The sequence below is a fragment of the Nansenia antarctica genome (assembly GCF_963989245.1).
Source record: "Nansenia antarctica genome assembly, chromosome: 7".
NCBI classification, from domain to species: Eukaryota; Metazoa; Chordata; class Actinopteri; order Argentiniformes; family Microstomatidae; genus Nansenia; species Nansenia antarctica.
The window spans coordinates 3,366,365-3,392,720 of NC_137677.1; the positions used below are offsets into that span (position 1 = coordinate 3,366,365).

Sequence of the window (26,356 nt, forward strand, 5' to 3'; positions counted from 1 at the left end):
ACATAAGGAATCCCAAAGTGCTACAATTAAAAACAAGAAGATAAAACAATAAACATTTTCAATTAAAAGGCTAAAAAAAGGCTCTATTAAAAGAGTTAACTAAAAAAAGAGTTAACTGGCCTCGTTTAAAAGCATCCACAGACTGTGGTGCCCTTAGGTGGTCAGGGAGAGCATTCCACAGCCTGGGAGCAGCCCAGCAGAAGGCCCGATCTCCCATGGTGCGGAGCTTGGTCCTGGGGGTCTTGAGGAGGTTGGTGGCAGTAGAACGGAGGGTGGGTGAGGAGGTCTGAGGAGTTCCTTGAGGTAGGGGGGGGCAGTTCCATGAACGCACTGGTGGGTGAGGAGGGAGACCTTGAATTCAATTCTGAGGGAGACGGGGAGCCAGTGAAGTGATTTGAGGATGGGGGTGATGTGATCATATTTGCGCACCCTCATCAGGATCCAACATGTCAGCAATGAACATCCTATAACTTGACTGGGTCCTGTCTGTCAGATAACCAGATAGAAACAGAATGGCACTGGAAGCAGGAACAGAAAAAAACCACAGGACTCAAGTTTGTTTATTTCTGCATTAAAACATTAAATGCAACATACATATTTGGTAAATATAAAAGAAGAGATCTATTAGTCTAGGCTGCGTAGCAGCAACATCATCATGACCCCAAGTCTGGTGGAGGTTTTGGAGGTCTTCCTTGTTCCTTCCTGTTGCTCCTGACAGCCCATAGCATCCCCTGACTGAGAGGGGGGTCGACTGTACCTCAACTTCTGCTCTGCCAGCTTTCCAGACTCCAGTGATCAGCTGTACAACTCTCCACGTGATACAGAGGTTCGCCCACAGGCAATGTGCGTGTTCCAGACACAGACTCTTCCCAGATCAGCAGATATTTCATAATGCCAAGAGAGACTTTTGACAGCGTTTCTTGGTAAGGATCATACATGGTGTGCCGAATCTATGCATCTCAAACACGCTCATTAGCTGTTGGGCTTTTTCAACAGCAAGTGAATGTACGGTACTACCAAAGATTAAAACAAATCACTGTTTTGAGACAGGAGACAGGACCCTGTACTGTTCTGGTTACGATGTTTGAATGTTCAGGGCCCCAAGGCGGACATGTCCATGATCGGTCACTGTCCCTCTCACCAGTAACAGAGGGAGCCAGGGGGTTTGCCAGTGTCATTCTCACACCTTCAGCCAGTGCTCGGGTTGGGTTGGGTTGGTATCACTGTGGTGGAAACACAATACCGTGCATCTTGCTGTAGTGATCTACAAAATGCACCTCCAGCCCTTCTGTGATGTAGTCAGGCAGATCAGAGAAGTCTTTCTTGTTCTCTGCAGGTAGGATGATGCACGTCACCCCGGCACGCTTGGCCTGGACGAGACGGAGAGGAAGGGAACATGGTGAGAGTCAATACAGGGTTCCTACAAGTTTCAACAAGTCAAATTCAAGACCTTTTAAGACCTTTTTTTAGACCTCTTTGAATATAATGTTAGACCTATTCGCGACACCATATGATAGCTTTTTGTCATCCTCGAGGTGATGAAATTGGGGATTTCACTGCCATACAGACAAAAAAAGGAAGCGAATTGGCATTTTTTTGGTTCCAGCTTGATTACTTTCCACGTAAATAGATGTGGTCGGACTGATTTCCTTGCAGGATCTCAGTTTTAAGACCTAGCACCTCATTTTTTGCCTGAATAACTGAAATGCAAGACCTTTTTAGGCCTTGTAGATTTGTTTTGTTGAATTTTAGACTTGAAGGCTTTTTAAGACCAGCGTGGGAACCCTGTCAATATTATACTGTCTGCTGCTATTAAACAAGTTCAAATTATACTTGAATAGCATTATGCTAAACAATGGGGATAGATTTGCAGGTTACAGTAATTTACATATTACTATCTCACAGGTTACTGACACACAAATGAACGTATCCAAATCTATACTATGTTCTGTCATGTATGGGCTGTATTCCAATATATTTCTTTCATACAAATCGTGAGCTTAGAATGATAAGGTTCTATCTCCGTTTAGGGTAGTTCAGAGATATTGAGCGTCAAAGTTTTTACATTCCATTATGTTTTGTGAGATGGAACCTTTGTATTTTATTAATTACTAACACAAAAATGTTAATGTTAAAAATAACACCACACAGGCATTAATAAACACCTAATGGATCAGATTATGTAAAAAACTCAATTTTGACAAAAATGGAGATAGAACCTTATAATTCTAACGTCACAAAATGGCAAATAAACTTGAATGTGGTTGGAAAAACTGCTTGGAAAGCTGATTTCTCCCACCAAGCCGGCCATAAAAAGTGTGTTGTTGTTTGTGGGAGAGTGTTGTGGTTCTGGTCGTGAGTCTAAGGGGTTTGTAACAGAGCAGCGTGACTCACAGCGATGGTCTTCTCCTTGATGCCTCCGACAGGCAGGATCTTCCCGGTCAGGGACAGCTCGCCGGTCATGGCCACGTGCTGACGTACCGCTGTGTTGGTTGCCAGGGACAACAGCGCTGTAACGATGGTGCAGCCAGCACTGGGCCCGTCCTTGGGAGTAGCACCCTGTAAACACCACCACAGGGTCAGTACCATCACCTTCAAACACACATCACTGGGGGGCAGGGTTCCTACAAGTTTCAACAAGTCAAATTTAAGACCTTTTTAGACGTCTTTGAATCGAATTTTAGACCTATTCGCGACACCATATGATAGCTTTTTGTCATCCTTGAGGTGATTAAATTAGGGATTTCACTGCCATACAGACAAAAAAGGAAGCGAATTGGCATTTTTTGGGTTCCAGCTTGATTCATTTCCACGTAAATAGATGTGGTCAGACTGATTTCCTTGCAGGATCTCATTTTTAAGACCTAGCACCTTACTTTTAGGCCGAATAACTGAAGTTTGTGACCTTTTTAGGCCTTGTGGATTGGATTGCTGGATTTTACACTTTAAGGCTTTTTAAGACCAGCGCGGGAACCCTGGGTGTTTCAGCATGTTTCATGAGTTTGTCTTTTCTCTATCTACAAAGTTGTGAAAAGACAGTCTGTCAACACACAGATGTGACCTGTATTATGCATGACTACTGTTCCTACCTTTCATTTCGCTTTTTTTTTATGCCAACATTTGGGTGAAGAGGAAAAAAAACACCACTACAGGTCTTAGTGTTTTTTCTTCTTCTAAGTGACGATGTGTTCGTGTGGTGTCCCCCTCACCTCCGGCACGTGTAGATGCAGGTGTGAGCCGAGGAGGAACTCGTTGTCAGGCTGCTGTTGCATCAGGAAGGCTTTGGCGAAGGTGAAAGCGATCTTGGCGCTCTCCTTCATCACATCTCCCAGCTGCCCCGTCACCTCCAGTGACCCGTCTTTGGGGCCGTCTTTATCCGCCTTATCCGCCTTGGTCCATGGACGCCGCAGCGAGGTCTCGATGTACAGGTTAGTGCCGCCTGTTGAGTGGTGGGGGGGATGACGACGACGACAGACAGACAGGGTTATGACATCACAGAGCTGTATATACTCACGTAACCTATATTACAGGGTACAGGGTTCCTACAAGTTTCAACAAGTCAAATATAAGACCTTTTTTAGACCTCTTTGAATATAATTTTAGACCTATTCGCGACACCATATGATAGCTTTTTGTCATCCTCGAGGTGATGAAATTAGGGATTTCACTGCCATACAGACAAAAAAGGAAGCGAATTGGCATTTTTTTGGTTCCAGCTTGATTAAGTTCCACGTAAATAGATGTGGTCAGACTGATTTCCTTGCAAGATCTCATTTTTAAGACCTAGCACCTCGTTTTTGGACCGAATAACTGACATTTGAGACCTTTTAGGCCTTGGAATATGGATTGCTGGATTTTAGACTTAAAGGCTTTTTAAGACCAGCGCGGGAACCCTGTATTATGTTCCCAATGGACTATTTCAGTTCTATTTGCAAGTTGCAATTCACACTGATTTCATTTGAATGCATCGACTGCTATGTGTAATAATGTCAAATCCAGAACACTTCTTGATTCCTACCCTGACCTGTCTCTCTCCCACTCACCCGCCACACCTCTCCCTCCCTCTCTTACCCATAGCTGTCCAGGCCAGTCCCATGACAACCCCTGGCGGTGTGACGTCGTACATCCTGTCCACAGTGAAGATGGGCTTCCCTACGTAGTCCTGCAGGTTGTCAGGGGTAACCTGCACTGCAGTCTCCTCCCCGTTCACAATGCGGAAAGCCACCTTCCGGAACACCTATATATACACATATTACACAACCATGTGGGGAATAAAGATTAATTAGACTGATAAGTATTGAATAGCATCCTGTTAAGTCTGACAGAATACGTGGAGACACTGTACCTTAACAGCATTGTCAGTATGTTCAATCAATACTAGCTAAACATGTTTAGTTGGTAACTGTGTATGTATGTGTCTACCCTTTGGATTATATCTGACCCAAATCATATGACCGAGGAGCAATATAGTTAAGATGTGGTGAGATATAGAAACAGAGTTGGACTGTGATGAGGCAGAGGCAGAGGTTAACAGCAACACAGCAGAGAGACTAGTAGTCAGATACTGAGACAGAGTTAGGCTGGGACTCAGAGGAAGGGAGTGATCTAGACACAGCTTTGACAACAGGACAACGCTGAGACAGGTTTACCTTCTCCACTTGTTTCTGGAGGCCCCTGACTCCGCTCTCTCTGCAGTACTGTCTGATCAGGAGGTTCAGAGCGTCGGAGGAGATGCTGGTCGTTTCCTCAGTCAGACCACACCCCACCCTCAGCTGGGGCACCAGGTACCTCTGTCAGTTAAAGAGGGGGAGAGAGATTTAGCTCATGTTCTCACATGAAAGTCTGAACAGCCCTTTATGTAAATGAAGTAACATACGCAATCGAAGCAACAGACGTGGTAGTTGATTGGTCAGAACAATTGAAAATTGCCCGTTCGCCCCTCTCTTATCCAGATCAACACGCATGCGCTGTTGTTTTCCTATGGACAGCCTCCATGCGTCGTTTCTAATTGGTGCGAAACCACCCTTTTCAAGCGGAGCATGTCTTGGTTGTTTGCTCTGGGAGTGACTTCGAATGCGCGTTCTCACAGCTCCAAACGACGCAGTGCAAAGCGAATTTTATCCTAAACTCCGATTCCAAGTGAAGCAAATGTTCTAGTGAGAACACACCCGTAGTTACAGCATTGATAGAGATACACATTTATGGGTACAGCATTCACTTAGAGATACAAAAGACTCAATGTTTGATGTTAGGTATAGTAGGGTGGTGTTCATTTTATGAGATACGATCTGAATCTATAACTGGCTTTCGGATGTAGCAAGAGCCACACGTTACCTCAGATTAAAAAGACCCGTATAGAGAGTAGAAGGACATCAGGAGACATCGTTTTACCTCAGCGATCGCCAGCTTCTCCTGGGCGACATATCCCGACACGTTGATCATCTCCATACGATCTCTCAGAGGCTCGGGGATGGTGTCGGTCACGTTGGCGGTACAGATGAACAGAACCTGAACCCAGAGGACAAGAGTTATGGGAGGTGGTCTGGGACAAAAGTGCACACGTGCACACACACACACTCTCACACACACTCACACTCACACTCTCACACTCTCACACTCTCACACTCTCACACTCTCACACTCTCTCACACTCTCTCACACACTCTCACACACTCTCACACACTCTCACACACACACACAAAATTCGCATTCCCAAGTCTTATAGGCCTCTTTAATCTTCGATGGCAGCAGCCCACCTTGGAGAGGTCCACACACACACACACACACACACACGCACACGCACACGCACACGCACACGCACACGCACGCACACACGCACACACGCACACACGCACACACGCACACACACACACACACACACACACACACACACACACACACACACACACACACACACACACACCTTGGAGAGGTCCACAGGCACGTCCAGGTAGTGGTCCAGGAAGTTGGCGTTCTGTTCCGGGTCCAGAAGCTCCAGGAGAGCTGAGGAGGGGTCGCCCTGGTAACCACGGCCGATCTTATCCACCTAGAACAAACACACGATATCCATCACCTTGACAACATGACAGAACAACACGATCTGTTTGTAGAATCCCATAGTTAACACAGAGGGAATCACTAGCATCTTATTGACGCAAATTATGTGAAAGATATGTACTGTATATAACTCCACAACTGTTTTAACCATACTTAACTATTTAACCATAACCACCACAACTGTTTTAGAGGCGTTTTTCTGACCATGAGGGACGACAACCTTTACCTCATCAATAAGGACCAATGGGTTTTCTGTCTTGGTCTTCTTCAGACATTGAATGATCTTTCCAGGCATCGCTCCCACATACGTCCTCCTGCAGACGCCACACAGAATATCACACATCGAGTGACGTTAGAATTATAAGGTTCTATCTCTATTTTTGGGTCAAAATTGAGTTTTTTTACATAATCTGATCCATTCTGTGTTTATTAATGCCTGTGTGGTGTTATTTTTAAAATGTTGACATTTTTGAGTTAGTAATTAATCAAATACAAAGGTTCCATCTCACAAAACATAATGGAATGTAAAAACGTTGACGCCCCTATATCTCTGAACTACCCTAAACGGAGATAGAACCATAGAATTCTAAGATCACGATTGAGTAATCATATACAGTAGTGTTGGAATAGAGAAATAAGTGTTGTCGTGATGAAGTCGTTGCCCACCTATGGCCTTTGATTTCGGCAACATCAGTCATCCCGCCGACACTGAAGCGGAAATACTCGCGGTTGAGCGCTCTGGCGATGGAGCGTGCAATACTGGTCTTCCCTACCCCAGGGGGCCCGTAGAAACACAGGATCTTCCCCTGGGTGGACCCTCGGAGCTGGCTCACAGCAATGAACTCCTGTAGGAGGGGGGACATGTGTGAGGGAACAGTAACAGAGAGAGAACATTGGGAATTTCAAAAGAATTGTTTTAATGCGATACTAAACTACTTTCAAATTCCTATTTTCACTCACAAACTAAGAGAGGAAATGAAAGTTTAGCTCCAAACTGATTCAGACTGTTTTCTTTTACATTTTTGGCATTTAGCAGACGCCTTATTTCAAAGCGACATACAATCAATACATTTGACTAAGCAAGTGAATCATCAATCCACCAGTCGTAGCAGGAAGAGTAATCCAGCTCAGGCCAGAGGCCATTGATAGAAGGAAAAACCTTCTTTTAAACCTAGGTTTTTAAATTATATATATATATATATATATATATATATATATAGACACTGGAGAAACAGAGAAACAGTACAAGGGGGTCAATCGAAGTTTTTAGGGACACAGTAGAGGGGAAAAGCGGGTGTCTTCAGGAGACGCAGTGCTAGGGGGCAGTAGATGTCTATAACCAGAAGGATCCTACCAGCTGGTCCACTCACCAGGATGCGCTTCTTGACGTCGTCCATCCCATAATGGTCCTCCTCCAGCACCTCCTTGGCCCGTCCCAGCTTCAGGTTCTCCTCGCTGTTGACCCCCCAGGGCATGGAGGTCAGCCAGTCCAGGTAGTTCCGGGTCACACTGCACAGTCACAGGAAGTCAAGTGAATAAAGGTGTTGGGGTTTTATATCATTTATACTGAGAAATGTAAGTCTCTCTACAGTTTGGTGAATCTAGCACTCAAGGAAGGCCCATTTCCTTCCTGTAAGGGATGGGCCAAGATCTGTGGCGCAGTGAATAATTCTGACTGGACAGGGCCCATAACTTGTGTAATCACAGATTTGTATAATATGATTGGTTCCCAAGAATAGTGACCACATGACCAAGGACAGTTCTATAAATATGACCCATCGTTGGGGGCTTTTGGCTTTTGGGCTATTGCTTCTTGCTTATTTGTCTGCTCATTTCTCTCTGCGCTCATGTAACTTTGCTTAATAAAAGGCCTCTTTGGAGACAATTGAGCTAAGCTCTTTGTGCTAAATAGATTTTACTAAATCTATTAAGAATCAATTATATCCACAACAAAGGCAAAACACTAGGCAAGTCAGAACTGTCAACAAGCAAGCTATTGAGGGAAATACTATGTGCCTAAGACCTCCATTCAATCAACTTCAGTTAAAGGCAAACCATAAAAATGAGGGTTCACTCAAGAGCTTTCATGCTGTAAGTCACTTTTAACACAGTCAGCACCGTGTGAGTTTAGAATGATAAGGTTCTATCTCCGTTTAGGGTAGTTCAGAGATATTGAGCGTCAAAGTTTTCACATTCCATTATGTTTTGTGAGATGGAACCTTTGTATTTTATGAATTACTAACTCAAAAAATGTCAACATTTAAAAAATAACACAGGCATTAATAAACACCTAATGGATCAGATTATGTAAAAAAACTCAATTTTGACCAAAAATGGAGATAGAACCTTATAATTCTAACGTCACGACCTCCCACAGTGTCAACGTTCAGATCAACTGCCGTCTTTAGCTGAAATTAATGGGAAATGTTTAGAATTCACAGGTGAGGCTAAAGTCCTAAAGTAGACGCCCACTGACTTGAACTCGGAGGAGTGGTTGTCCAGCAGGCTGAGTTTGTTCAGCTCCTCGTTGATGACCTCCATGATGTGCACGGGCACGACGCGCTCCTTCAGGCGCTCGCGGAACTTCTCCTCGATGGCGTCCTTGTCCTCCTTCTCCAGACCCAGCTCCTTCTTGATGATCTTCAGCTGCTCCTGCAGGAGGTACTTCCTGTGGGTCAGTTTGATCTTCTCCTCCACCTGGGGAGTGGGTGAGGAGGGGGGGAGAGGAGCGTCAGGAAACATTGGAAAGACAAGGAATGGTAAAAGGAAAAATCATTGCTGAAGAGAAAAGCAAATGGCAAGGAAATAAGTCATGTCTACATCTCTTACAGGGTTCCTACAAGTTTCAACAAGTCACATTTAATACCTTTTTAGACCTTTTTTAGACCTCTGTGAATCGAATTTTAGACCTATTCGCGACTCCTTATGATAGCTTTTAGTCATCCTTGAGGTGATGAAATGAGGGATTTCACTGCCATACAGACAAAAAAGGAAGCAAATTGGCATTTTTTGGGTTCCAGCTTGATTCATTTCCGCGTAAATAGATGTGGTCGGACTGATTTCCTTGCAGGATCTCATTTTTAAGACCTAGCACCTAATTTTTAGACAGAATAATTGAAATATGAGACCTTTTTAGGCCTTGTGAATTGGATTGCTGGATTTTAGACTTTAAGGCTTTTTAAGACTAGTGAGGGAACCCTGTCTTATATGTTGCCTAGTGATTTATTAAGACATGCAAGGGGGGAAAAAGTTTTCTTACCTCCCTGCCCAGTCTCTGCTGCAGTTTACTCAGCTCATATTCCTTCTTAAGCAGTGACAGAGCCTTGTAGAGACGTTTGGGAATCTGAGGAGAGATGAACAGGATAAACATCGTCCTCAAAAAGACTGTTAAGAATTGTCATACTTATTATATGACCCCTGTAACACTTCCTGGTTCGGATAAAAGCAAAAAAGCAAACACAGATATAATAAACCCCGTTCGCTAACATTGGTCTCCTCAAGGACGTCCTGCAGCTCCTGTGACTCCGCCCCTGTGAGGGCGGCGCCCATGTCGCTCAGGTAGATCGGGTTGTCCACCACTCTTTGTCCCGCCTGCATCATCTGAAGCACCGACTCTCTGGATACAGACACATTTACCTGTTAGTCATCTGGCAGGTGTTCTTATTCGATTGTTAAGTCTGACGTCAAACGTGACGTTTAGCAATTTCCGGGTCCAAACCAGAAATTCCCCGCACCAGAGTACCAGTGTACTACAGCGGTAGAATGACAGTTCAATCGTTTTTTTAGACTGGGATCTATTCATACAAGGGACACAGCACTTTCCTGTTTTTCCCATATTTGTCAGCGTCTTTGAGCCTCGGAAAAGCGCTATACAAATATAATGAGTTATTATTATTATTACTGAGGCATTTCGAAGAGAGCGCCTCAGCCAACGTTGGACCCGGAAACACGTCACGACTTAACAACCGAATTCAGCCTGGAACCACCACCACGTAATCTGAGCATTGAAAGTTAAAACCTTCTGGGCAAGATTTGTAAAAACTGCCCCTACCTGTAGAGTGGGTTGAGGGCGATGATGTCACGGATGGTCTTGACGATCTCTGCTGTCAAGGCCTTGGTGAAGAAATCAGAAAATGTTCATATTCACTTAACAGTCATGGATGTGCCACTGTAAAAGGTTATATTAATTAAACTAGTCATGTGATACTGATATTGTGTACAGTAGATATAAGTTGTGCGTTTCCTTTCTTTATTAGTGAAATAAAACAGGATGTTATATCGTGAGCTTAGAATTATAAGGTTCTATCTCCGTTTAGGATAGTTCAGAGATATTGAGCGTCAAAGTTTTTACATTCCATTATGTTCTGTGAGATGGAACCTTTGTATTTTATTCATTACTCAAAAATGTCTTAAAAATAACACCACACAGGCATTAATAAACACCTAATGGATCAGATTATGTAAAAAAACTAAATTTTGACAAATGGAGATAGAACCTTATAATTCTAACGTCACGATATTGCAGCTTCAGGTCCTACCTTGACCTCCTCTGTGACTTCAAACTGTTCGTGTACGACGTTATCCACCTCCACCATCAGGATGTCAGAGGAGGGCAGAGGGACTGCCTCCACGATGAGCTCCGCCTCCTGCACCTTGTCCTCCATGGTCTCGGCCAGGGTCGAGGGCTCCTTGCGCGCGGTGCGTTTGGGCTTGCGGCGGGTAGCCTTGGGCAGCGACCCCGGTTCTGTCTCTGACTCGGAGGAGGCTGAGGCTGGGGCTGGGGGAGGCTCATCTGGCTCTACATCCAACTGCTTGGTGATGCGGATTCTACCAGAGCGAGAGGAACACATTCAGGGTTCCTACAAGTTTCAACAAGTCAGATTTAAGACCTTTTTATAGACCTTGTTGAATAGAATTTTAGACCTGTTTGCGACACCATATGATAGCTTTTTGTCATCCTCGAGGTGATGACATTAGGGATTTCACTGCCATACAGACCAGAAAGGAAGCAAATTGGCATTTGTTTGGTTCCAGCTTGATTCATTTCCGTGTAAATAGATGTGGTCGGACTGATTGACGAATAACTGAAATTTGAGACCTTTTTAGGCCTTGTAGATTGGATCGCTGGATTTGAGACTTTAAGGCTTTTTAAGACCAGCGCGGGAACCCTGTACATTTCTGTGACTGACTGAAAAAGAATCCAGGCCCAAATACTGGTACTAAAAACAGGCATAATTACGAATATAATAATCAAATATGTGAAAAGCTTGGCTTGGTTTCTTCCACCGAATAGATTTGATCAATCTAACCATGTAATTATTTAAAGTAAAAACATATTTTTTCAGGTATCCAAACAGGATCTTAGCAATATAAACACAATGTGACAGGTCTACAGTCCCTTCTGCTGTCAAGCCCAGCACGTTTGAGCCCGTTTTACCTCCTATGACCCATCACGATCATCCTCAGCTTGTCTCCCAGGTCCTGCATCTCATGGATCTGCACGAAGGTTCCTGTGTTGTAGATGGCGTCCATACTCTCCACCACGTCAGACTCATTACTGATACAGAGAGGGAGGGAAAGAGTGAGAGAATTTAATTTGAATAAAATCAAAAGAGGGGGACACAGAGAGAGAAAGAGGCAGAGGTGGTCAGTACAGCCAAGATGAAAGTATGGTCTGTGTTACGTCCATAGTGTGTGGTCCTGTCTCCCAGGTGATTGTCCTTCCTCCTGCCTATCGCCATGGTGATGGCCTGATGGCCAATCCTCAATCAAGGGTGGAGGACGTGGAGGATAAAAGCCTGGGAGAGACACTGCAATGGTGCCAGTGGGCCAGACTACAACTCCTGAGTTGCGTTGGTTTAGTTAGTACAGCTGTAGTTTTGTATTGGGTCGTTTTGTAGGTTGTGTTTGTTAATCTTATGTTTGTTGCAATTTAGTCTTATTTGTATTTGAATCTGTTAGTTAGGGTTAGAGGTAGGGTCACCACTCGGTCAGTTAATTACTTTACTTTACTATCCTTCATTTATACATTAGATTTTCACTCTCCTACGAGTAGTTTTCAGTTAAGAGTTTCTCGGAAACTTGTTTATGTTACCTTTTTACAATAAATCTTGTTTATTTTATATCTCCCATCTCCTCTGATTCTTGTCCCCATATACCCCTAGACCATCTATGGGGTCGTAACAGTCTGTAAGCGAGTGATTTATCCACTGTTTACAGTAGAAGGTCCTTACGCGTCATCTTTCTTCAGGAACACCCCAGCGTACGGCTGAGCCAGTCTGACTTTCCTCCGTAGCAAATCCATCAGTTGCTTGTTCTTCACCTACAGATAAATGACAGCAGATAACCACATATTTCACTTGTTGTTAAGTTAACTGTGTTAACAGACAGAGTGTGTATGAATGAATGAATTAATATTTTATTTCGAACATGATTTAAAGTAATAAAAGAACAAATAACTAATATGAAGAGTACAGGCCTATCAATGTTGGAAAGGGAGTAGGATGAAGCCTAAGCTTATCATGTCCTACCCCTATCCCTCACTCTCAAGTGAATTGAATTGACATGCAAGAAACATGGGATAGCAAAACTGAGTCTAAAACGATACATGTTCAGCCTATTGTGAGCATACTGTTCCAGATTTATTCCAGGTGTTGTACAGAAAATTGAAATATCAAAAAAAGACAAATGTGTACTGGTCTGGAAATGTCATAATCAAGCACTGCTAAACAGAACACCCTTTAAATGACTAAATCATTAAATGAAGATGATAATAACCCATCATTTTAATATTGCCTTTAAATTACAACATCATTAAATTATGATTACATAATGATTAAAGCACTTTGAGCTGCAACGTTTGCAGGAAGAGCGCTATACAAATAAAGTTATTATTATTATTATATACAAATACATAATATAATACATATATATAATCGATTATATACAAATAAATAAAGGTTATTATTATTATTATTATTATTATTTGCGGTGTGTAGAGAATGCAATGACCCCCAGCCACCCCAGATGGGGTTATGTATGAAGTATTGTTGGCTGATGAAACCAGCTGAAATAACACCTCCGTTCCTACAGGGCAATATAGTATTAACAATGCGCATTTTTATAAATCACCACTGATGCTGAAACAAAACACAAGGCCATTTCAGAAAGTACAATACTATATTCTACGATATTGCATCATCCAGATGTGTCCTTGGTGGGTGTCAGGATGATGAAATAGGGTTGTTTGCATAATGCTTACCTCGATGATCTTGATAAATCTTGGGAAAACCGGATTCCTGCTGACAGCGATCAGGGGCACGTTGGGGAACACCTCGGGCACCAGCATGGTGGTGAGAGCTGTCATCTGGGGGGGGTCCCCCCGGTACGGTGCCCCCCCGTCACCCTCCTCACCTCCAGACCCGCTGCTGCTCTCTGATCCATCTCCTTCCCCGGAGAAGCCTGCACCATCGCTGCCTTTGCTGCCATACAACCGTGCCTGGTGGAAGTTGACCGGAGATGCATGGTTCAGGTTCAGAAAGTTCCTTCTTTCTCCTCCAGCAGCAAAGACAATGCCAGTGACCCTGGTCCATCTGTTGAGCATGGCCAGCCTGCCAGTGACAGCACCTCCTGTCATTGATGCACCGTTGCATAATGTTTTCTTAAGGCACATGCCCATGCTCGTAGAATAAGAGCGTTTGCGCACTAGTCCAGTCCAGCTAGATGTCTCTATGTTGAGTACAGAGCGGATAGACCCCGTGGTGAACATGTTGGAGTGATTTCTGGACAAGATCTTGCTGGCCCCGAGCATTCGCATGCAGGTGGCCATGTTGGATCTGGAGCTTTCTACCGGAGCAGCACATGACACCTTTTTCCGGTTTGGTTTGATTACGACACGACAGGCTCCGCCCACTTGAGACAGACTCCGCCCACTTGAGACAGTCTCCGCCCACTTGAGCATCATATCAGATATCATCATAATATATATAATATCAGAGCAACGCAGCTGGATATAAGAATTTGCAACCCCAAAAAAAGAGAAAGATTTAAAATCGTAAAAAAAGAAAAACCCCATATCTACTCAGCAGCACTTATAAAGACACATATCAGGTTCAGGACCATGTTCGCAAGGACAAATAGACTGAAGCTCAGCTTCTACCCCAGGGCCATTCAGGCCCTGAACACAGCAAAGACCTAGGTTCTAGGCCCTGGACAATCTAGACATTTGATGGCAGCTACTAGATTGAAATCAAGTGCAATACTGAAACACAACTGTGAACATTTCAAACCTGCAAACTGCGACACTTTAAATGAATGTGCAATAACACTATGTGCAATATGACAACCCTCGGGTACATAAGGTTCAGAGATAGGAAATGTTAGGATATTTATAGCATAGCATAGAGTACAGCACAGTGTTTTATTTGTATAGTATAGTATAGTGGATAGTGTACATAGCCTTTATTTATGTCAACCAGCTCTTTTCCCTTCTTGTTTTTAGTATTTCTTTCCTAGCACCAGGGGAGCCCCCCCTCCCAAATGTCGTTGTATGGTACCTGTACTATATCAATGACAATAAAGACCATTCATTCATTCATTCATTCATTCATTCTGCCCTCAAAGTGCACCAAATTGATCATTTTACTTTCAAATGTAATCATTTTAGTAATCATTTTACTTTCAAATGTAAAAAATTAAATCGTCCGTGTCTCCCCCACTTCCCAAACCAAAGTTTTGCCCTTGGCCTCGGGCAATGGTATAAAAGGTAAACACCTGGCTTCTCTTGATTGCCTCCTTCGTACCTGATCGTACCTGTGTGGGAATCTGGAGAGAGAAAACTAATCAAGTCAACAGGTGCGTCTGGGCTGGGCGAACGTCAGGTGAGACAGGAGACCTCAGGTAAACCTACAGTTTGTATCATCTCTCCACCTAGGGTAGTCTAAATATTATTGTATAACACCCTCCAGAGAATTCCGAACATTGTTGTAGAAACATTTGGCCTCTGCCAGACATTATTTGTAAATAAGTCATTTGTTATTTTTACAGCTTGAAAACAAAAACATGTCTTCACCCATCCTTGTGACCGCCGGACGCCGCCGCGGGGGGCTGCAGATCCCGCAGACATCCCCACCAGACTCCACCCGGCGCTTTGGCGGCTCGTCCTACACGGATGACCGGAGCTATGATAGTTTGGAAGGGTAACAGTGACCTGATTTAGCTGTTAGTTAAACGTGTTTAATTGCTGTGCCTCCTGCAAGGGAACAAGTCGCAAATCGATCTGTTCTAAAACATGACAGGCCTAGGCTCATGTATCTTCTTGTAGGCTATATTGCATCTGAAGTCTTGTCTTGTGTCCCACATTGACCATGATGAATGAATGAATGAATGGTCTTTATTGTCATTAATACAGTACAGGTACCATACAACGAAATTTAGGAGGGGAGGCTCCCCTGGTGCTAGGAGAAAAATACTAAAACAAGAAGGGAAAGAGCTGGTTTACATGTATGACTTGGCATCCAATTGATCTGGTGTTTTTTGCAGGAGTTCTGCAGAGTTGACTGATGTGTTTGATGAAGAGTCAGAGTACTGTGATGGAGGGAACTGGAGCTCGCCGGTTGCAGACCTGAAACTCAAAGTTGCAGCTCAGCTCGAAAACTACTTTTCCAACGACAGTCTCTCTGGTGACGCCTTCTTACTGAAACACGTCCAGAGGAACAAGATGGGTTATGTCAGCCTGAAGTTACTCACCTCGTTTAAAAAGGTATGATTCACATTGCTTTCATTTGATTGTATGGTTGAAATTACTTCTTTGTGTTGTCAATATGGCCTAAAACATTGATGTTCCAGGCATTCTATTTTCTATTTTATTACTAGTTGTACTGCTAGTAATAATTAGTACTAATTTGTCACTTATGTCCTGCACTATTGTCACTTTCTTATCTTGAATTATGCCTTTTGCCTTGCTGCAATGTCAGGAACCGAAGCATAAGAATTGCACTCGTTTAGACTTGTGCAGTCAATGTGACATTCTGGACTTCATCATAATAATAATTTTGTAAAAATCGAAACATTTTCTAGATCAGGGAACTGACGCACGACTGGAGGACTGCCCTGGCTGCAGCCCGCACCTCCGACGACCTGGAGGTCAACGAGGAGGGCACCAAGGTCCGCCGGAGGGACCCGGTCCCCACCTGGCTGCTGTGTATCCCCACCAGCAAGCTGCTGCTAGCCTGGAACCTACTGGGGGCAGAGGAGGGGGACACCAAGGAGGAGGAGGAGCAGGGGGGGAAAGTAGCCGTAGCCCCGAGGGTGGAGGTGGGGCAGCAGGGCCTGATGGAAGCGGCCATGTGTCTGTTCGGCTCCCACGGCGCCATCATCTCCCTCCACATCCTCCGCCCGGGGAAGGAGATCCCCAAGGAGCTCAGGCGGTACACCAAGAAGCACCCCGAGCTGGGGAGGAAGGTGTGCGCCGTGGTGGAGTACGAGTACCTGGAGGGGGCGCGGCGGGCGTACGAGGCCCTGCAGGCGGAGCGGGACGGCGCCGGGGGGGTCCGCGTGGTCGTCCTGGGCAGCAAGGGCACGCGCAAGGCGGGCGACGGCATCGAAGAGGAATCCGAGGACAGCATAGAGAGCGTCTTCTGTTCCCAGAAGCCGAACCGTAAGGTCAAGCGCTATCCCTACTGTTCCCTGGAGGACTCTGCCCACTACAGCTCCTCGGAGTCCGACTTCACCCCCGCCTCGCCCAGGCCCAACCGGTGGGTGTCCAGGCCCCCGGCCCTGTACGGTAGCCCCCTCGTCATATCCGCCGTCTCGTCCTTCCCGTGTAACCCCTACATGAGCCCCATGTGCAGCCCCGTGGAGACCCCCCTCCTGCCCCGGAAGCTCTTCCCGAGCGGCCTCAACCCCTCCCCGCTAGCGGCCCCGGAGCTCAGCAGCAGCCCGGTTGGAACTGGCGCCAATGGAACCTTCCGGAGCAAATGTTCAGGGGACTCTTTGTTCTCCCTCACCCCGAGTAATAGTAGTGTGGGTTCCGTCAGGAGCCCCTGGGTCCAGAGGAGGAAGATCGCAGCCCAAGCCTTCTTTCCGGGGGAGAAAGGTGGACCACCTTTGTCTGCGCTGCCAAAGAGAGGGGGGCAGGGGGGGATAGAGGTGCTTCGCCAGCCTCTGGGGCCTGACGGCACTAAGGGGTTCTACAACACTGTTGGTAGAGGGAGGATGATAGAGGGTCTGTAACACTGAGGAAGCTTTAGTCTCTACCCCCAAAGTATAATATTGGATGTAATATTAAGATGTGAGAAACATGGAAGTGTTAAATGATATAAATATAAAAGCACTTTTTTTATTGTCAAAATGTTTATCTGAATAAATAATAATTAATGGGGGAGGGAGGGGGAGCAAACTGAATGAATATTGTCATCGTCATCGACAACATTGTATGATTGATTGGTCGATGCTATAAAAAAAATCTGAAAATGTTGTATTAAATAAAGATTACTTTATACTGTCAACAATTGTCTTTGTTGGATTTAATGTCTGGCTCTCCAGCCCTAGAATGGCCGTTCCCTAAAGCCTCTTCAAAACAATACAATAATGGACACTTTCTTATTCCTGCCTTTTAAACTGCCCAGGTGTCTTTACTCTAATATAATAGTTATCTGAACTTTATATAAATGTTACGGTACATGTGGGAATACGGTACATGTGGGGAAACTAGGGTTAGGGTTGGGTGCTACGTCGACTTGGTACATGCTGGCATGTCTAACCTTAACCCTAGCCCTACCCCTAACTACCCTAGCACCTAACCCTAGTTTTCCCACATGTACCGTAACATTTATATATACACACACATCACTCATATACCTTCTATGCCACCTTGTTACACCGCATCCTAACATACTGTCACAGCCATTGAGGCACCTCTGCCTCCCATGTGGTGTTTTGAGGTCAATTCATGTCTAATTGTGACATTAGAATTCTAAGGTTCTATCTCCATTTTTGTCAAAATTTAGTTTTTTACATAATCTGATCCATAATGAATGAATGAATGAATGGTCTTTATTGTCATTGATATAGTACAGGTACCAAACAATGACATTTGGGAGGGGGGTATTAGACTTGTGCAATTAGGTGTTTATTAATGCCTGTGTGGTGTTATTTTTAAAATGTTGACATTTCTTAGTTGGTAATTAATCAAATACAAAGGTTCCATCTCACAAAACATAATGGAATGTTTGACGCTCAATATCTCTGAACTGCCTTAAACGGAGATAGAACCTCATCATTCTCAGCTCACGTAATGTGTTTTAGACTGGGCTGTACTGTATTCTGGACAGATCGAAGCATGAGGTTTTTCTCAGCAATATTCTTGGCTGCACAAGCCTTAAAGACAGTGTGCTGTTCCTGTGTTAAGGCAAAGCAACGACACTACCAGTCTCTTGCCTGTCAATCCCTAATCTGGGCATTAGAAATCATTGCAGCAAAACAGTACATAAATAAGTAATTTATTCATGTTGCAGAGAATGCAAGTCTTGATTATTATAAAAATCACATTCCACATCGAACCCAAGAACCCTTTTCTCAGAAAATAATCATTTCTTCATTGACTAGGACAGTTCTATATTTACAAAGCAACGCAGAGGCAATACACTTGATACTCAGTTGAGGCAAACATGAGCACATGCTGAAGGATCCCAATGGTAACAGCATAATCATTATCATGCAGCGGTACTGAAAAACACAGCACACATGTAACACAATCAAGAAAGCCATTACTATTTCAATGAATGAACATGTAAGTCATGTAAGTCAAAACTGGCATGGGATGAAGTTGTCACTAGGTGCCGATCTTGGATCAGCTTTTAGTTCTTCTGTCTAATGGTTAAGGTTAGGGTTTGGTGACGTTAGAATTATAAGGTTCTATCTCCATTTTTGTAAATTTTTTTGTTTTTTTACATAATCTGATCCATTAGGTGTTTATTAATGCCTGTGTGGTGTTATTTTTAAAATGTTAACATTTTTGAGTTAGTAATTCATAAAATACAAAGGTTCCATCTCACATAACATAATGGAATGTAAAAACTTTGACGCTCAATATCTCTGAACTACCCTAAACGGAGATGGAACCTTATCATTCTAAGCTCACGATTTGGCCAGGGACGGCTAATCCAAGATCAGCACCTAGGGGTCAACTTCATCACAGAGCTACTAAAGCACGTATGTGATATTGCCTTCATAATGACTGAAGCTAATGGATGTTACAGTCTCACTACAACAACGACATGACCGAAGTTACAGATTCAAAATAAAAAATAAAGTTACGTTTTTATTTTATTCTGAAAACCTCTACCACCATGAAAAATAGACCACTATCTTTTTAAGTTCGTTAAGTTTTTAAGACACCTCTGATGGAATGTGGCACACATAGCAAACCATCTCGATATAACTGTAACAGTGATGCAAACTTAGATTTGCATAGACTTTGCTTCACTGAAGCAACATATTGACAGCGAAAATTGGCTAGACCACATGCATGTGATCAATGCAATGTGACAACCAAGACTAGCATTCAACCCCTGTGACCTAATAAACCGAACATATCCCAAATCCAATTAAAGACCAAAGTCTCCCAAAGTAACAATTAACCTTTTGAGAATGCTTCTAAATTGTAATCCCAATTTTCTATAATATGTATATGGTATAGCCTTTATAGTCTGAAGTCAAGGCTTTGATCTCAACTAAAACACAAAAACTAAGTTGATCACAATCCTAACTGATAGTACACGAAGTGATGGTTCATTTAATCTATATCCAAATCCTACTATGGTGACCAAATACAACACCTATTGGGCCAGTTTCACAGACAAGGCTTAAGCCTAATCCTGGACTAAAAAGCATCTTCAATGGAGATTTTACATTGAAAGTGTGATTTAGTCCAGGACTAGGCTTAAGCCTTGTCTGTGAAACCGGCCCATTGTGTCATAGATGAACCTTTGCACTGGTCAAATGCACCGTGAACAACCATAAGCATTGTGATGTAACAAACAAATGTAACATTCCCTATTAACCTCAAACATTCCAAACAATAATCATCCAATAATTAACAATCGTTGAGATAAGGTGTAAGAGTGAAACAAACGTAAGTTTCACAAAGTAATCACACTGCATTGAGCGGAGTAAAACTATCCTATAATTGCCTGAGCAACCGGTTACCGTATACATGCTTGTTTTTGAAACTCTTGACAGATCCTGTTAATTAAAAACATATTTACAAGGGTTAGCCTATACATGTCCATACAGACAGTACACAAATATACAGTAGAGGTTGAAATTGAAATGACACAAGGACATGAGGTGAGAGGCATGGATTTGAATCAAGGCATCAATTCGATTTTCTGATTATTTGGTAACATCAAAGGCTTCAGAGCATACATAGCTCCCCAAACACCCCACATTCATGTCATGGTAACATAGGTTGAGTCATGATCCCCTTAATTAATAAACACACAGAACTAGTGTAGTCCTACGTAGAGGAGAGAGCGTCGTTGTGTTCCAGATAAATCGTGACGTTAGAATTATAAGGTTCTATCTCATTTTTGTCAGAATTGAGTTTTTTACATAATCTGATCCATTAGGTGTTTATTAATGCCTGTGTGGTGTTATTTTTAAAATGTTGAAATTTTTGAGTTAGTCATTCATAAAATACAAAGGTTCCATCTCACAAAACATAATGGAATGTACAAACTTTGACGCTCAATATCTCTGAACTACCCTAAACGGAGATAGAACCTTCTCATTCTAAGCTCACAAAATATCAAACCAAAGAACACTCTCCTCTTCATCATATTGGATTTTCGCCTTTTATGAGCTTCCCACCTGGCGTTCGTTCTATCAGCGCTGTAATAAAAATGACCTGAAGACTCGTGCCTCCATCAGATGAAGAGAGAGATTAATATCTCACAGGAACCGCAGTTAGTTCCTCTGCTCTTTAGGCTTATTACCCAGAGTCACATACATACACACATATGAACAAGACAGTCATGGTATAGGCGGCCGCGGCAGGCCTATGACTCTGGCTATACCGTCGTCCCAAACACACAGGAACCATAGTTAGTTCCTCTGATCTTTAGGCCAGAGTCACATACACACATATGAACAAAGACAGTCAGGTATAGGCGGCCGCGGCAGGCCTATTCCTCTGGCTATACCGTCGTCCCGAACACAATCTCGTCCAGCTCCTGATCGTCCATGTCGTCCTCGCTGAGAGAGAAGTCCTTGTGGTTGGAGATGCGGTTGGGACTACAGTTTGACTCTCCGTCCATGAGGGAGGTGTTGACGCCGGTGGGCTCACCACCGCCCATCCCTACCCTGATCACGGGCCCCAGTCTCTCCGCCTCGGCCATGTGGGACAGCATGCTGTCCAGCAGCGGTCGGCTCTTGCAGATGTTCTCCAGCAGCTGGCAGCGGTGTTGCAGTTGTCCCATCACGGCGTCTTTCTCTTTCACCATGTTCTGGAACCTCTGGATGGTGTCCTCGGACCTACACAGCTTCTCGTGGAGGTAGGAGATCTCCCTGGAGGGGAGGGGAAAGACACATGTAGTTAGTTAATACAATACTGCAAAGACAAGGACACATTTAGTTAATGCAATACTGCAAAGACAACACACACACACACACACACACACACACACACACACACACACACACACAGTTTTATTTTGGTAAGTTATCTGTGGTCTGTCTCATCATGAGCAAATTGCAAATGCAAAACAGCAAGCTTCCCATGGATAGACAGCCTCTGACATCTGATTTGTCAGCAAGCAAGTCACACATAGCAGGAAGGCTTCTTCACTGTGCACAATGGCTGAAAGAAGAGGGCTTAATTAGTAAATTGTCATCACTAACTAACTTACTTATCCTTGGCCTCCGTAATCTCCTGTGTTGCAGCCCTCAGTTGCTCGTCCTTGCGTATGAGACTCTCGGCTTGCTCGCGCACGGTGTTCTCCGCGGCATCGAGCCGCTGTTCCAGCTCTGCCACCCTCCCGTGCAGCGCGGTCAGGTGCGCGTTCGCTTCCCGGATTTGGACCGGTGATGGAGAGGACATGTCACTTACTATGGACCGGTGATGGAGAGGACATGTCACTTCTACACGGCCAGTATCACCCAAGAACAGACAGCTCCACGACACGTCATCCCTACAATTATGCACTATTTTTCGGAGCCCATTTAGATAGATATTTCACAATAGATATCATCCGATTACAAATTATGATGCAGTCTCATTGCACAAGTTTGCAATTTGCAATGTTTTGAAATATGGAAAAAAACACATGGATAAGGCTAACTCACGTCATCCCTACAATGATGCACTATTTTTTGGAGCCCATTTAGATAGCTATTCCAACAATTGATATCATCCGATTACAAATTAGGATGCATTGTCATTGCCCAAGTTCTGCAATTTGCATGCAAATGTTTTGAAATATGGGAAAAAAACACATGGATAAGGCTTAACTTGCAATGAACTTCGCAACAATCTTGTAACCTGTGGATTATCTACTGCCCCGGAAATAGTAGTGTTGACAGCTGCGAAGCAAGGGAAACGCGAAACATATTATCAATGTGTGTAAATGCTGTAAAATGCATTGCTTTATATTGATGCTATTAATTCAAAAACAATCGCTGGCTAACATCAAACAACAGAAAGGAACCCGTTACCTGTCAGCAAAGTCATCTTGACAAGAGCGAGCTTTGTGTGGGAAACAGTGTATCAATAAAGTTTTGATAGTGCAATACCAACTCTCGTCTTTGCCCTAACATCTCGCGATAGGACACACTGTTGTCATCAAGTGCCCTTGATGTGAAATCCAAAATGGGCTACTGGGATCTGCAAGAGGGGAAGGACTGCGTCCAGAAGACATGGATCACCACCAAACTGGCCACAGCTCTGGGTAAACCTTACATTAATGAAAACATTGCAGAAGTTAGGGAACTAATGGCATAGACCGGTAAAGGTAGACCTCCCCATAAGAGGGTTAGCTCAGCTAGCTAGCATTAGCATTAGCGTGCTAACTCTGGCTAGTTGAGACTGACAGTAAGGAATGGGTTGTTAGGCTGCCAGTGTCTTCTAAATGTCTGTGTGGATATTGACATTTGAATAATATGTTCTAGATCGTTACCTTATAGCCTACGTACTTCTAAATCTGATGGAATTGGAGGGTAGCTGCTAGGCTATATCACCCTGGGTCAGTTTACCAGGGGTGCAAACTTGTCACCTTTCTGCTAAATTAGACGTTTTTATCTCAAAATATGTCATCCATGTGAATTGTGTAGGGGGGGGGGGGGGGGGGGGGGGATACAGTTCCAGACAGCATACAGAACACAGTCACAGTAAACTGTTTTCGAAGTAATTCTGCAGGTGTTGAGGTCAGGGCTGACACACGCATCATTGTTAGACCACCGTTAGTGCTAGAGATATCTATTTAACACCATTAGTGCTAGCGCTATCCCCCCCTAAGGTTAGCCGCAAAAAAAATATGTGTCACCTTTTTGGGCCATCACCAGTTTGCACCCATCAGCTAGCCCAGGTGTGACTTGGTCCATGGATGGTGTTGGCCATATCAGTGGCATGTATCATACTCTATGAAGACATTGTAAACACTTGACATTTGGTGTTGATTGGCTTGATTTCTTTACATTGAAACAAACTGTGTAAATAATGATCTCATTGTGTTCTTATTGTGGGTCAAATTGAATTGACAGCATTGTTCTGTGTACCTGCAGGGTTGGTGGGCTCAGCCTATCACATTGTGGCATTCCAGCCCGACACGGCGTTGCAAGCTGTCCAGAGAGCCAGTAATGTCACCATGACCATGGGTATGTATCATATATGTATATACTATATACTTATATATAAGTGTTGTGTATGTTGGATTAATCATGACCTTGAGGGCAAATGGTAAATGGACTGCACTTACATAGAGCCTTTATCCAAAGCGCTTTACAACGGCCTCTCATTCACCCATTCACACACACATTCACACACCAATGGCGGCAAGCTGCCATGCAAGACACCGGCCCGCTCACTGGGAGCGATTTAGGGGTTCAGTGTCTTGCCCAAGGACACTTCGACATGTGGCCAGCCGGGGCTCGAACCGCTGATCTGCCAACCTTGCGATCATTAGACGGCGACTCTACCTCCTGCACCACAGCCGCCCCATGAAGGCTTGCGTCAGAACACTATATTCCTCTGAACACCGAGCTATCCCACTAGTGCCAACATTTCAGTTATAACACAATACAATGGGGCGGCTGTGGCGCAGGAGGTAGAGCCGGTATCTAATTATCGAAAGGATAGCAAATCGGTGGTTCAAACCCCGGCTCCCAAATGAGCGGGCCGGGGCCTTGCATGGTAGCTTGCCGCCGTTGGTGTGTGAATGTGTGTGTGAATGAGAGGCCATAGTAAAGTGCTTTGGAATAAGGCGCTATATAAGTCAGTTGCCATTTACAATACGTGCAGTCTTTAATGTAGTCTGTTAGAACCCTTCAAAATCCTGCTGTTGTGCTACTCCAGGATGCTACCCACTCAGCTGACTATACACCCATAACTTTAAACTCTGAATTTAGTTAAGTCCGCCAAGCAAACGGGGGTTGTGTGTTTGGCTATGTTTGATCTTCTGCCTGAACAGTTGCAGGGGCTTGATCAGAAATATAAGTTAACTTTCATTTGTATCCTTTCCTCCTTTCCCAGCGGCCCTGGGGGCGGTCTTTGGCATGACCACTTGTCTAGCTGCCCAGGCCCGGGACGCTCCTGACGACCCAGTCAACTACTTCATCGGAGGCTGCGCGTCGGGAGTTATCATCGGAGCCAGAAGTGAGTATGATACACACTTTGACCCTTTCCTAAAACCACCCCCTAGCCCGTACTCCCATAGACACAAGGTGGAGCTACTACCGTCCATATGTACAAGTCAGGGTTCCCGCGCTGGTCTTAAAAAGCCTTAGGGCCGGTTTCACAGACAAGGCTTAAGCCTAGTCCTAGACTAAAAAACATCTTCAATGGAGATTTTACATTGAAAGTGTGATTTAGTCCAGGACTAGGCTTAAGCCTTGTCTCTGAAACCGGCCCTTAAAGTCTAAAATCCAGCAATCCGATTTATAAGGCCTAAAAAGGTCTTAAATATATGAGATTTTCCAAAATCGGTCTAAAAAATTAGGTGCCAGATCTTAAAAATGAGATGAGCTTTTCCTGCAAGGAAGCTTTTGTGCACTTTGTTCTCTTCACGTTGAAGTGACTTTCTACAGTTAGGGTTATTAGGGTTACTTATTTATTTTTATATTAATTATCCTTCAGACGTTTTTGTCTGTGTGGCAGTGAAATCCCTAATTTCATCACCTCGAGGATGACAAAAAGCTATCACATGGTGTCGCGAATAGGTCTAAAATTCTATTCAAAGAAGTCCAAAAAAGGTCTAAAAAGGTATTACATTTGACTTGTTAAAACTTGTAGGAACTCTGACAAGTGTGAGGCAGCATTTCAAGTCATCTCCCCTCCTGCACCATCTGTAGATCTGAGATGACTTGGTGTCACAATAGCTCCACATAGTTTTATCTATTGCTTTCACCTATACAGTTTTATCTATTGCTTTCACCTATACAGTTTTATCTATTGCTTTCACCTATACAGTTTTATGAGATCCATGATCAGCAGTGAACAAGGGCAGTTGGCGGGGAGACACGTTCTTGGAATGATTACAACCACTGTCCCTTTGATGTTGAGTGTTCTATCTTCTGATCTGTCCTCTTTGATGTTGGCTTGCTTCCACAGCTCACAATGTGATGACAGGCACGTCAGCATGTCTCGCGTTGGGGACAGTGGCGATGTTCACTAAGATCGGGAAGATGGAAGGCTGGAGATTATCAGGCCCACCTAGGCTGTGAGCTCCTGGATGGCCATGACTATATGTTGACATGTATATTGTATATTGACTATTCCTTGAATAAACCTGTTTAAAAGAAAGCCTGGTGTTTTTGACATTGTGTGTACTGTAACCCCTCATTTCAGCCACAGGGGGGAGACATATGACAATGTTTTGCACTGTTAGATCGTACAATATAGTAATTCAGTCAGGTTGAGCAATTAACAGCTGAAACTCGTTCAAATATCCTCTAGCTGTCAACATTACATGGTAAAAATAGGACATTTGGATGAGTAGTCTTGTTGGAGGAAGACTTGACATATACTATATCAATTCAAAGAGTGTTATGTACGATAGAATTATAATGTGCATCTTTGTAATCACTT

The 26,356-nt window shown here is 43.9% G+C and overlaps 4 protein-coding genes across 4 annotated transcripts; 2 read left to right on the forward strand and 2 right to left on the reverse strand.

Moving 5' to 3' along the window:
- Positions 1–542: 542 nt before the first annotated feature.
- On the reverse strand, positions 543–13,885 carry lonp1 (lon peptidase 1, mitochondrial; the record flags this gene model as incomplete). Its single annotated transcript, XM_080535461.1, has 18 exons — positions 543–1,370; positions 2,395–2,559; positions 3,210–3,439; positions 4,072–4,237; positions 4,650–4,790; positions 5,392–5,508; positions 5,924–6,046; positions 6,284–6,371; positions 6,724–6,902; positions 7,428–7,566; positions 8,534–8,754; positions 9,317–9,400; positions 9,544–9,673; positions 10,109–10,170; positions 10,596–10,884; positions 11,495–11,614; positions 12,291–12,379; positions 13,319–13,885. The coding sequence occupies 18 exons, from the start codon at positions 13,883–13,885 to the stop codon at positions 1,221–1,223; spliced, it is 3,060 nt and encodes a 1,019-aa protein (XP_080391587.1). The 3' UTR covers positions 543–1,220.
- Positions 13,886–15,222: 1,337 nt separating this feature from the next.
- On the forward strand, positions 15,223–17,289 carry larp6b (La ribonucleoprotein 6, translational regulator b; the record flags this gene model as incomplete). Its single annotated transcript, XM_080535998.1, has 3 exons — positions 15,223–15,254; positions 15,598–15,817; positions 16,135–17,289. Exons 2-3 carry the CDS (start codon positions 15,776–15,778, stop codon positions 17,287–17,289), a joined length of 1,197 nt encoding a protein of 398 aa, XP_080392124.1. The 5' UTR covers positions 15,223–15,254; positions 15,598–15,775.
- Positions 17,290–18,963: 1,674 nt separating this feature from the next.
- Positions 18,964–22,790, reverse strand: vmac (vimentin type intermediate filament associated coiled-coil protein). Its single transcript, XM_080536391.1, has 3 exons — positions 22,771–22,790; positions 21,966–22,638; positions 18,964–21,624 (listed from the first exon to the last, which is right to left on the reverse strand). Exons 2-3 carry the CDS (start codon positions 22,154–22,156, stop codon positions 21,255–21,257), a joined length of 561 nt encoding a protein of 186 aa, XP_080392517.1. The 5' UTR covers positions 22,157–22,638; positions 22,771–22,790; the 3' UTR covers positions 18,964–21,254.
- Positions 22,791–22,867: 77 nt separating this feature from the next.
- On the forward strand, positions 22,868–26,054 carry ndufa11 (NADH:ubiquinone oxidoreductase subunit A11). The gene is made up of 4 exons (XM_080537370.1): positions 22,868–23,003; positions 23,836–23,928; positions 24,803–24,925; positions 25,880–26,054. Exons 1-4 carry the CDS (start codon positions 22,925–22,927, stop codon positions 25,990–25,992), a joined length of 408 nt encoding a protein of 135 aa, XP_080393496.1. The 5' UTR covers positions 22,868–22,924; the 3' UTR covers positions 25,993–26,054.
- The last annotated feature ends 302 nt before the right edge of the window (positions 26,055–26,356 follow it).

Coding starts and splice junctions, on each gene's coding strand:
- vmac (XM_080536391.1), bottom strand. CDS start 22,156: ATGTCCTCTCCATCACCGGTCCAAATCCGGGAAGCGAACGCGCACCTG. Junction 21,625..21,965: donor ATTACGGAGGCCAAGGATAA/GTAAGTTAGTTA, acceptor CCTCCCCTCCAG/GGAGATCTCCTACCTCCACG.
- ndufa11 (XM_080537370.1), top strand. CDS start 22,925: ATGGGCTACTGGGATCTGCAAGAGGGGAAGGACTGCGTCCAGAAGACA. Junction 23,004..23,835: donor CAAACTGGCCACAGCTCTGG/GTAAACCTTACA, acceptor GTGTACCTGCAG/GGTTGGTGGGCTCAGCCTAT. Junction 23,929..24,802: donor TAATGTCACCATGACCATGG/GTATGTATCATA, acceptor CTCCTTTCCCAG/CGGCCCTGGGGGCGGTCTTT.